The sequence below is a fragment of the Lonchura striata genome, chromosome 5 (assembly GCF_050655825.1).
Source record: "Lonchura striata isolate lonStrDom1 chromosome 5, ASM5065582v1, whole genome shotgun sequence".
Taxonomy (NCBI): domain Eukaryota; kingdom Metazoa; phylum Chordata; class Aves; order Passeriformes; family Estrildidae; genus Lonchura; species Lonchura striata.
Window position 1 is genome coordinate 25501992 of NC_140707.1, and position 12694 is coordinate 25514685.

The 12694-nt window shown below is 40.0% G+C and overlaps 1 protein-coding gene across 8 annotated transcripts in view; it reads left to right on the forward strand.

Annotated features, from left to right (window-relative positions):
- The window catches only part of KCNC1 (potassium voltage-gated channel subfamily C member 1), a 129529-nt gene that overhangs the window by 73483 nt on the left and 43352 nt on the right, over positions 1–12694 (forward strand). For all 8 annotated transcript variants that reach the window (XM_085581461.1, XM_085581462.1, XM_085581460.1 and 5 more), the window contains exon 2: positions 10978–11911. In XM_085581461.1, coding sequence (XP_085437587.1) covers positions 10978–11911 — 934 coding nt within the window. The remainder of the gene's footprint in view (positions 1–10977; positions 11912–12694) is intronic.

Sequence of the window (12694 nt, forward strand, 5' to 3'; positions counted from 1 at the left end):
ATGGTGCTGTCAGCAAGGGGGGTGGCAATGTGCCATGACTGCCCTGTGTCACTTACCATGGTGGCAGCTCATGCCATGGCATATGCCCTCATGAGTCTGGGTTGTATGTTATGCTTTCTGTAAATATCACATCTATATATTCCCACAAAACAATGGAATCTCACCAAAACCAAACTGGGCTGTTTTCCATGAGATGTTAGATAAAGAATAAAAAAATTACTGGGGAAGCAAAGTGTGTGACTGTCTGAACAGGAGACTGGCACCTAGTGGCTACATCATGATTCCAGTTGCTTACTGCTGACACATTGAAGAGTGGAGGCACAGAAACACAGGAATAAACATTTTCTTCTTCAAAGAGACAGGAGAACTGATGTTGAAAAAAATACCCTCAAACCTGCTAGTCTGAGTCAAGACAGACTATATAGAATCCCTTAGGCTGGAAGTGACTTTTAAAGTGATCTGGTCCAACACCCTGCAGTGTGCAGGGACATCTTCAACCACATCATGTTGCTCACAGCCTTGTCTAACCTGACCTTGAATGTTTACAGGGATGGGACATCTACAACCTCTCTAAGCAACCTGCTCTGGTGTTTTACCAGCCTCATAATGAAAAAACTTCTTCCTTATATCTAAGCCTGATTCACTTATTTAGTTTAAAACCATTAACTCTCATGTAATTGCAACAGGCCCTGTTCAAACATTCATCCTCATCTTTCTTATATGATAAAGGCTATTTTGGAAGTTGCCTAAAAGAGCTACCAACACAGTTTTATAAGTTATGTTGTCACTAATTTGGATATCTAAAATAGCTCACAGCTAGTCAATACCCAGTACTGACAAAGATTGCTGTCAGTGGAAATTTTGTATGTTCCCATCCTGTGCATTATCCTTGCACAAATTAAGCTGTGCAAGAGCCTCTGCCTAACTAGGGAATGAAAACACCCTCTGCTTTCCAAAATACTGCCTACATTTTTTAGTAGTTTTTGGGGTTTCTTTTTGATTTGTAATAGTTGCAATTATAAATAATGTGGATATACTTTAATATAATTATATAATAATGTTGATATTTAATATTTAGGTTTTGTAAAGAAAAGGCACAAAAAGGTCTCAATATTTAGTAACATATTTAGGCCATCTAGGAGCTTAACAGGAATTTTGTGCTATGCACTGCCCAAAGATAGGAAAGAACGATGGCCATAATGCTTTATAAGCACAAACTGCTAGCTATGGATTAAGCTAAGCAAACAATATGGGAGGGAAAGTGCCTACAACACATTGCTAGTCATAATCTGGAAAAAATATGAAGAAATGGTGAAATTATCCAAAATGAAGCACTCATTGAAATTACTGAGGTTTAACATTCTTATTTTCAGACACCTTGTTAAGAACTCTGCTTTTCAGGGAATACATAATCTATTACATCCATCCACATAAACTGCAGTGAAAACAGGAAATCCTGAACTCAACATTTACTGGCACTATAGTGATCCCAGGGCTTCCAGTTTTCCAGGGTGAGGAGTTATTTTGAGCGCTTCTGTTCTGAGGTGCTAAACTCAACTATCAGAGGGTAAACACTCAGCTGCTCCCAGAATTTAAATCTCTTTGGAACATATTCCATTGAGTCAGAAAATAAGGTTTCAAAATCCATGGTCGAATATGAAGTAAGTTGGTCTGTAGATTAATTATATCATAATTATTTTTGCTATAATATTGCTTTGGGAGAGAAATTGGGTTAAGGCTGCATACATAAACTGCTCACCTCTGGGGCTTGATGCATTCTGGACCTTCCACTTCATCCTAAGTAGGAGCTGCCAGCATTGTGCTACAGCCTGCCACACCCCAGCAGCTCTGTGTGAATGTGTGTAGAAGGTGGACAGACAGACCTCACACCCTGTCCAACACTGGTTATGTAGCCAGCCCACCCACATGGGAAACTACAAAAGGTTGGACAGGTAACCACTTTCATTTGTCTTGAAGCAGAAGCATTATTGTCTGTGCACAAACATGATCTGGAACACAAACCAAATACCTTGGCTTAAAAGCCACAGGGAGGAAAGCTGGCCTTGTATGTAAAGAGTTCTACAACCAGGGCAAAGCCTCCCTGTGTTTCAGGTGTTTCCTTATGGACCTTTGCACTCAATACTCCCACACACTGGAGGGTTTCCTCTTGCAAAAAAAAGGTAAGTAAGCAGGGCATGATCTTTCTAAAGAAGCTGGAGACCACCAAGCACCCTCTGCCTCCTTCGTACATGTAACAATTTCATTCCTGGGGGCTGCTGTGAAGCTGAGGTTGGTGAATCAAACCTCATTGAGGGTGGGCTCCGAAAGGCTGCAGCAATGTCTCCAACTCTATGAAGGGCTTCTAGCAGCAATTCAAAAGTAGGTTTAAGAAAGGCTGTACACCATATAAGCATAAGCATATGAATTAAGCCACCTTTGGGCAAGTCACAGTGCAGAAACTGTAACAAAAAGGGAAAAAAATAGACCAGCAGCAAGTTAGAGAGGAAGGAAGTGTGATTTTCTCAGGAGATAAATCCAGAACAAAGGTGGTGAGGTGAGATCCTGAAAATCCTAACGCACGACACCACCACCATTCATTGCTACAAAACTCTCCACTTCAGTTTAGAGCAGAAACTGTGCAAAGTCCAAAAAATGTTACTAACTGCCTAACAGAAAAAAAATTGAAACTCCTAGTATTAATGGGCAATTAAAGTTCTCTGGTTTCTTTTGCTATGTGTTAGTTTATGTTCCATGTATGAGATATTACATTACTTTTTCAGTTTCTTTAATCCTAAAATTTTGACAGAACTCATAGCATAAAAGTGTGTGTCATCATCTGAAAATGAGATTAATAATTATATTGAATTTATGCAGCAAAAGCATGAGCATATGAAAACAGATGTCTAGACTCTCTCTAAACATTCGAATGGGGTATTCGAATGCTTAGTTGTTCTTAGATTACAAAAGGAGGAAAATGCCTGAAATTTTCTAAAAGCTTAGTTGTCTGTGATGGATAGGACAAAAATGAAAAAGCTTTAGATGAAGATGATTTAGGTTAGGCATTAGGAAGAAAAAATATAGATAAAAAATGGTGAAGTCCTAGGATAAATTTCTTGCAGAATTTCTGTGATATTCAACCAGTAAAGATCCTTAACAGCAGTCAGTGTAGCTGCCTTTCAGGAATTATCAAAGACTGTGCTTTGGGACAGGGAAATGACAATTTTGAAGGTCTCTATCAAGCACACAATTCTGCAGTCCCTCAGAGATGGAAGACTTACTTTTACACTTACAGTTCCTTCTGAGTATATATTTCTCATATACTCAGCTGCAGGAGTTTTGGGGCCCTTTTGGATTAGGAATCCATATATGCTAAGAATTTCCCACTGCACCATTGCTGAGCAATATGAAACATTCCTTGGTCCCACCATACTGTTCCCATTTAGTTCTCACTACTAGACTGGGGAGCAGCAATGAAGCTTTGCAAAATAAATTCACTTCTCTTCTGTTCAATGTTCCTATTAATTCACAAGACTTAATCTGTCCTAGATAAAACTGGAAGGCTTGCCTGTGACCTACAAAGAACCATTCCAGCCTTTGCCTGGTGACACCTGGCTGGCCATGTGGCCCCAGAGGAGCACTGTCCATACCCCACTTCCAGTTCTGATGCAGCCTTACTTATCCCAGTAACTACCTTGTCAAAGCACATGGCTGCCTGCTAGGACTAACATTTCAGAGATCAGCTCCTAATTTATTTATTGCAACGTCAACACCGAATAACTTAAGCATATTTTCCACAGATGACTGCACATTTTTTTTAACACACTGTTTCACGTCTGCGTGCCACAAAGCATTCCAAGATTTTTTTGCAAGCTGTCATATATTTTTTGGCATTACATAATCATTTGATCCGTGAGCTGCTAGTGGACTTTTTATCCGACTCTAGACAAACTCTGTCTATCTGCAAGGTTCCTTCTTCCATTTGTCTTAGATACAAAACTTGAATTTGAATAACCTTGTGAGTGAACCAGCATGTTTGCTGATGTGATCTTCTCTATAAATTATCATTTCACTGAAAGCAGACTGCTGAGAGGGTCATCTCTGCCTTCACTGAGAACAGCTTGGTACTAACATTTGATTGTGCCCTCATATATCTACATCACACCCATAAAAAAAGAACCAGATTTTTTTTTTCCCAGGCAAATAATTTCCTTTTCATGATCATTGCTCACAGGATCTTGAAACATCTTCCATTAGGATTCTTAATGAAATATTGCAGAGGTTGCTTTTTGACAGAGTCCTAGCTTTTGCTCACTTCCCCAGCATTATCTGGTTGTTGGTATCATGTGCCCACATTTAGTCATCTGATCAGTCATACAGATTCAGTAATACTTTCAAAAATTCAGCAGAATTACTGGCACATTAAAAATTAGTCATTTGTTTGAATCAGGGTCCATATCTCTAAGAAATCCTGGAAAATTGGTCTTGACATAATAAAGTATTTAGCTAAGTATTTAAGGCAGCCTTCACTTAACCCATACTTTGGCTGAGCTGCAGCAAAAAGATTTGTCTTATTAAATAATTTGAGGACATGTGGGCTGAACTAAATTAATTTTAGATTAAGAGTGATCAAAGTACTGTTTACAGATTAAAACTAAAACTAGGCAAAGCTTTGAGATTCGAGTCACAGATGGGCAAATGCTGGCATTTTCATGGAAGTGCAGTAGTTTTGAGAGACAAACCTCAATCAGATGAACTATTGTAAAAGAAAGCTGGTAAAGTACTTGAAGAGAGACCTTGTAAATAGAAACCCTAGTGCTTTATGCAGGTCTAGCATAGGTCTCTGGGTATATTTGAATTACTGATGTTTTGTGGAAAACCACCTCCTCTGTTGCCAGCATAAGTTATTGAAACTCTTCAGAGCCTTTTCCTGCAAGTGTGTAGCAGTGATCGACAAAGTGAAAAATTACTAGACTTGGGATTTTTATATTATTCTGCCCATCCGCACCCCTCAGCCCTCTCCCACTCCCCCAAAACAAACAACAAAACCCAAAAACAAATTAACCCAAACATAGTAGATCTCACAAAAGCCACAATATACTTTTCTGGAAGCTCCATAGCAGTAAGACTACCATGGTTTTTCCTGCAGAGACAAAGTTCTATGGTGAGTTGTATGTTCTCACCTCCCATTTCAGTCTTGGCAAACCCTGGGTTCTCCTAAAAGAGAAGCAGCAAACCTCCTGCTGCTCAGGGCCCCGCTTGTGCAGACTAGATGACAACTGCTTAGTTCCTCTTCTTTGCTGGTTCAACAGGACCAGGAGTGTTATCATGTAGTGATTTAAAAAATTTTGTCATCAAAACTGAAGCTTATTGAAATAGATCAGTAGAAAGAGATGGTGCCACTTATAGAGAGAAGTTCCTGATGCTTTAACTGATGTAGTTGAATCAAACTGCCACCTTCCTCTGCTTTTCATCAAGAGGTTCTGGGTAGGGTACAATTTCCTGAATTTCCCTATAAAAGGCTAGGCATTAAGAATCACTTGCAAAAATATTTTTGAATAGCAGATGGAAAGTAAAAGGCTGGCAAATCTTCTGTGAGTGTTCTGTGTTTCTTTTCTCCCATCTAGCTTGAGTAGGATTGTTAAATGATTCTGAGCAGTATCAAAGGAGAAGAGCACGTGTCTGCGGCGTGCAGCTGCTACTAACGCGCTCTGAACGTGTGATCTGGAATGAATTATGAATAGCGTGTCGTGTACACCGCTATTTCCTAGAAAACAAACTCTGGAGTTACTGAAACCTGACTTGCAAAGCCCTGCTGCTTCCAGTACCACCACACACTTTCCTTGTTGTCTCTGATCTAAGAGTGCTGCCAAGACTCAGCCAAGGCCTCCCTTCCCAAGTCCCCACTCCAGACATACATCGGTCTGGACAGGGAGCAGATGTAAGTTGGCAGGCAGTTCTGAGCCTCACAGAGTTTAATATCTCAATTCAATTTTTTAAAAATAGAAAAAAGGATGGTGCAAAAGATGCAGACCCACATGCTTGAATGTGTCCATGGTGGAGGTTGGAAAAGAGCCTCACTCACCTGATTTCTGATCTGGTACTTTAATTACCTACCTGTCTGTCTTTCATCACCACCTGTCTACGCTGAAGTCTGGGAACTCCAGGCACCATATCAATGAGTTCTAGCATACTTACATATTAAAGAGAACAAATAACCAATTCTTGGTTACCCAGCATATTTGGACCCAAGCATAAAAAAAGGTTTCTTATCTCCAAGACCAGAACTATCAAAGACATGCAAGGTAAAGTGCTGTTTTAAAAAACTACTCCCAGAAGTAAGCAGCAAAACTTGTGTATTTAATAATGTCTGGTCCAATACTCAAACCTTTTATCTAAGCCCAGCCTATAAATCCTCATGTATTAGAAGGTTTATTTAGGTTTTTAAGGCTGTTGGACTTTTGTTTTCTTTCTATGCTGAGTGGAAAGATGCTGGCTAATTATTCATGAGTGGCTATGTCTGATTCCATTACCTTGCTCCTTTTACAGCCATGCAAAGTTGATGTGGAACACTACTGTTATGAATTAATTGGTACTTCACATTCCCACTGCCTGGCAAAAATGGCTCGATTAGACATAAGGCAGGGAGAAGCGGTAGATAGATAGATAGATAGATAGATAGACAGATAGATAGATAGATAGATAGATAGATAGATAGATAGATAGATAGATAGATAGACAGACAGACAGATTTAATCTAAGGCAAGATAAATTAGGTTATGATGTTTTCCATTTAGGGGCATGACACCTTTTAGACTCTTTGAAGATAAACTTATTAAAATATAGCCAGTATTAAGAGAAATTATGCAGGAGTGTAAGTTCTTCTGTCCAGGATGAAAACATTTTAATGTAATTTACATTTTAATCCAAATCTCCCCCTGTTAAATCTCCTTTCTGCCTTTCCTTATGGCTTTTGTAGTTTTGCACAATCTGGGATTTTTCTTTGTTGGTATTAGAGCCAGAAAAAAAATGATAGCAGCAGCATTTCTAGTGAAATAGAAATAATTCACATGTCAAAGAAAATAAAAGAGTTTTGATCACTTTAAACACTTCATCTAGGTATATTCTTTAGTTATAGAAAATTTTAGATGCCATTATGTAACTCAACAGCATGTGACATCACTTCTTAAATTCTCACTCCTTTCCCTCAGCCCATTCAGATCCTAGGAAGAAGAGAAACTGCTGTAAAATGTAAAGAGAAAGAAGATTAAGCACCACTAAATTATACAAGAGCAATCCATTGGTTTGATTAGTTTTCAATTATTAGAATTATTAATTTCAATTATTAGATTATTAGTGAAATAAAAAGAGACAGACTTATTTCCAAAGACAATAGAACTCGTGTGAGTCTCATAGTCTTCACCAGATTTTATCAGCACCACCCATCTCTGGATTTGACAAGCTATCATGTTAGGCTTAATGGGCCTCTGATGGTGGGCCAAGGAGAACTCTTTGTTTTTTTCACATATTTGGCAAAAAATTAATGCTGGTCTGCCTAGAAAAGCCTACCCACCAATTTTTGTACTATTAGATCATGCTTAGTTTGCTAAACCTCAGATAATTAACAAAAAAAAAATACTCAGAAGAAAGAAGGGACCAGAGTAATATAAACTGAGGATCACAAACATAAATCTATGCCAGTGATACTTGTGGTAAACTGCTAAATTCCTGTGTTCCAAGAAGCTACAGGTGATAAATCTATCAGAGATGGATGCCAGTGAACAAGTTGTCAGGCCTGACTTTCAGGCATTTCTGCACTTAAATTGGAAAAAAATACTGGGATTCTTCCTGTCAATACCATTACTCAGACATAGTTTAATGAAATCTTGAAAGCAGACTCATGCTTTCAAAGCCACAAAGCTTATAAAAACATGCCCATCCCTGGGAAAGGATGCTGTTAGAACAAGATAGGAAGAAGCAGACACTTCACACTCATTTAGGAGGTGCTTCCTGCTCTGCTGAAGTGGGGACTAAAAGCTCTCAATTACACTCTGAAGCCAAGGTATGAGCACACAAGGTCTAACAACGAGAGAGATCATGGGTGTGATGTTCTCTACCGATAGCACTGCCAACCTGTACCACTGCAGAAAATTTAATGCCTGGTCAGAATTGGTTATTTTTTCTCTTTAATACAAGAAAGCATCAGTTTCAAGTTACTTGCTCTGCAAGGTCAGCCTGAAGGTTGTCCTAAGCAGTAAAAACTCACTCAGGAGGTATGTTTGTATACACCAGAAAGAGGATTGCATTTGGAGTCAGGATAAAGAAAGGGCCATCTTCATAAACCCTTAAAATACAAAATGGCTTTATTCCCCTCTCTCCTTCTCACCTGTGAGTATGACTTGTCTTAAGGAAGTGTCAGCACTTCCTTCTGCAGCCTGAATTCTCAGGGCTCTATGACTCTGTGCAACAATCTGTCCCAGGCTGGAACACAGTAGACATGCTCAGGCTGCTAGGAACATCTTTCTGACTGCTTGGTGCAAGATGCTTTTGGTTCCTTGTTTTACTCACATGCAGACAATTAATGTCTGAGTGCTATTGATATCGTACACAAAAGTGATTTTTCAGGAAGACTGTTGAAATATTAAAGCCATTAATATTTAGATAAAAGCATATAGAACCTGCACACATTTATATAGGATCACAAAGCACATGATCAACATCACCTGTTTTACAGATGGAGAAACAATGCATGGAGAAACTTCCCTCTTTAACAAGAGAATCTGACAAAAAAACATACCCAAAATCATGCTTCTCAATTTCCCTAATCTTCATATTGTTTATGTCCCAGATATATTAGGCATTGATTTTAGCACATATCAGCATGTATAACAGTTTGTCACATAACAGTGCTGTGAGAACCTGAAGTTTTTAGGGGGAAATATTGATTTATTGTTTAAATCTGCAACAATGGTTCTGACCTCTTTGACAAGAAAGCTGAATTTGAAAAGCAAAAGAGTCTGTTTGCTTCTGTATCCTTCCAAGCTTTTGCTCTTACTGGCCTAACACTGGCATAAGCTGCACAGAGAGGCTATGGGATCTCCAGCTTTGGAGATACTCAGGCCTGGACTAAGCAAGAGCAACCTGGTCCAGCTTTGAAGTTGTACCAAACAACCTCCAGAGGGCCCTTCCAACCTAAATGATTTTGTGATTTTATTCTCTTCCATTTTCTTTGTATTCTATTAAATGGTTTGCCTCAAAATGTGGCAAACCCAAGCTTTTGACTTCATTTGCTAATATAGAAGTAATATAGTCTAGTGTAATTCTGCACTAGGTCTACCCAGGAAGGCAGACAGGAGGAACTTCTTGATTGCAAGAGAGTTTTGATAGTTTGAAGCATAGGTTATTTTTAATGAGTCTGTTCCTTTGGCAGCAGTTTTGTTCAGACTATTTCACTGCATTCACTAGCAACACCCAGTTAGTTCTTTTTAACCCTTATGTTGACTACACTGTTGGAAAAGGGACACTGTGAGTAACAGGAAACTAGAAGAGTATTAGGTAATATTTTTATTATCACAGTGGCTCATGCTCATGAAGACAGGGGAAATACCTTATATGACATCTCTTGTCAAGGTGACATGCAAGACAAACAAGAAGATAACAGATATAGGGAGTGGAATAGCAAGAGGTATTCCCATGACCATACTACTCCAACACACAAAGAGACTTAGATATGTGCAAATTACTTAATTGATTAAAGGAGGATTGAGCAGGGCAACTGTGGTTACAAGACTTGTGAATTTTGGCCTGACTGCACTGACTGTACCCCTCAGTTGTCATGGAATACAAGAGATCTCCTTTAGGCTGAGGAAAGACTGAGAAAAGATAAAATAGCTGGTGTTGATCAGCTTGGAGAATAGAATTCTCCAGGGAGACCTTACTGCTGCCAACAAGGTCTCCCTGTCAGTACTTAAAGAGAGCTCATAAGAAAGAAGAAGACTGCCTTTTTTTAGTAAATCCTGTTGTGACAGGACCCAGGGTAATGGTTTTAAACTAAACAAGGGAAGATTCACACTAGAAGAGATTTTTACAATTAAGATGGTGGAACACAAGCACAGATTTCCCAGAGAGGTGGTGGATGCTTCATCCCTGGAAACATTCAAGGCCAGATTGTAATAGTAATCCAACACCTTTAAAAAAATTATCTAATTCCGGCTACAAGTCTTACACAGTAATGAGAAGCTCTTCAAGAAAATTGTGTCTCATGAAAGCCAATAGATCTGTGTCCTTTGGAATCAGATGACAGACTTATCTGAAACCACTTTCCTTAATCCCCCTATCCCCCACGCGCAAAAGATCTAGAGTAGGGAACTGAGAACAGAAGCATTTGAGAGCTCTGTTTGATAATGTGACTCTTCTCAGCCTGTGACTGGGGTTTGGCAAGAAAGTCTGATGATGCCAAGGACTCTGCTCCTTGCTTTAGAGCCCACCTGAGACTGCCACGAGTATTTACTAGCACCTTTCTGAGATCTGAAATATCACAGCTCTCACTAAGCTGAGAGCAGCTGCGATACTGCTGAGAATGCTGAGAAAAGTACTGCCTGGCAGTTGTCCTGGAAGGTGTACTCTCTCTTTAAGGCAAGGAAATAACAGGAAACCAAGTTCAGAAAAGTACAATTTCAATATGTCTTTAACCTTAAATCCTACAGACAGTCCTGAGACTTAATTTAAATTTACACTCACACTAAGGTGCTATCTGTATAAGAATGGATTTTAGCATGAACTTATTATATACTGCTTTCCCTCCCAGGCTGGATGTAAGCTGTCTTTGCAGGTGAGACTTGGCATCTTAAGCCCACAGGAAGAAGGCTTGGCTTTATATTTACATTTAATACAGCTCTTGCCTCTCCCTGATGCTTCATAATCAAAGCCCCCGTACTTAACCTACTGTTTAACATTTCTCTTATATCTTTCTTTCCACAGTATGTGGCATTTGCCTCCCTGTTCTTCATTCTGGTCTCCATTACCACCTTCTGCCTCGAGACCCACGAGAGATTTAACCCCATTGTGAACAAGACAGAAACTGAATTCATCGGGAATGACACCCAGGTGCGGCACTACAGGGAAGCAGAGACGGAAGCCTTTCTCACCTACATCGAAGGTGTCTGTGTGGTCTGGTTTACATTTGAGTTCTTGATGAGAGTCACTTTCTGCCCAAACAAGGTGGAATTTATCAAAAACTCTTTGAACATCATTGACTTTGTGGCCATACTGCCTTTCTATCTAGAGGTTGGACTCAGTGGCCTGTCTTCCAAAGCTGCTAAGGATGTCCTGGGCTTCCTCCGCGTAGTCCGTTTCGTGCGAATCCTGCGAATTTTCAAGCTGACCCGCCACTTCGTCGGGTTGCGGGTCTTGGGACACACCCTCCGTGCCAGCACAAACGAATTCTTGCTGCTCATCATATTTTTGGCATTGGGCGTCTTAATCTTTGCCACGATGATCTATTATGCCGAGAGAATAGGTGCTAAACCAAATGACCCTAGTGCCAGTGAACACACACACTTTAAAAATATCCCCATCGGCTTTTGGTGGGCTGTTGTCACCATGACGACCCTGGGCTACGGAGACATGTATCCTCAGACTTGGTCAGGCATGCTGGTGGGGGCCCTCTGTGCTCTCGCTGGTGTGCTGACCATTGCCATGCCTGTCCCTGTCATTGTGAACAATTTCGGAATGTATTACTCCTTAGCTATGGCTAAGCAGAAGCTACCAAAGAAAAAAAAGAAGCATATCCCGAGGCCACCCCAGCTGGGATCCCCCAATTATTGTAAATCTGTCGTAAACTCTCCACATCACAGTACTCAGAGCGACACTTGCCCACTGGCCCAAGAAGAAATTTTAGAAATTAACAGAGCAGGTAGGAAACCTCTTAGAGGAATGTCCATCTGACCGTTAACCTCCATCCCGCGTAGTGATTTAAGATTCAGCCAGACTGCTTTCTTAGAGCAATGGGTAGCACATTTATCCATTCTAGTCCCACCATCACACAGTGAATAATATGTGTGAAGTCTAGGTTGCAGGGACAAATGGTACAGTGGAGGCTGATCAGCAAAACTAAGGATGAGAGCACGCTCTAGGAGCCTAAACTTTGGTCCTGGTTAAGGGCATACAAGTCTCAAGATATTTTGGAAAGCTGTTACATCTAGTGGAAGAATTTTGAGAGTTCTACAGCTGTGTTGCTGGACTGTGTAATGCGTCTCAGAGGCTCCTGATAGCTGAATGCTTCATAGAGCAGAGTAGGAGCCAAGTACTCAGCAATTACAGAGCTTTCTGACAAAACAGGGCTGGAATTCGAAACAGCCAGATGCTTTCTCATTTGTTCCCATTTGGGACCTTTCAGCTGTTTTAAATGGCAGATATTGTACATCTCATTACAGAAACTAGGTGCCTAGTAAGTTGAAGGGACAACTATACCATCATGCATATTCATGAGACAATCCAGTCTCTTTCTGATGATTAACTGCAAAGTAGAACAACAGCTCAAATTCTTGACACTAATGCAAAATGACTCACTCTGAGACAAGACTAGATGTAAGGATGTTTATTCCATGGCATGCAAATAAATCTATTCTATAATATTCCACTAGAGTTTAGCATTTAGAACTATGAAGAGTTTGGAACCACATTTTCTAAAACATGC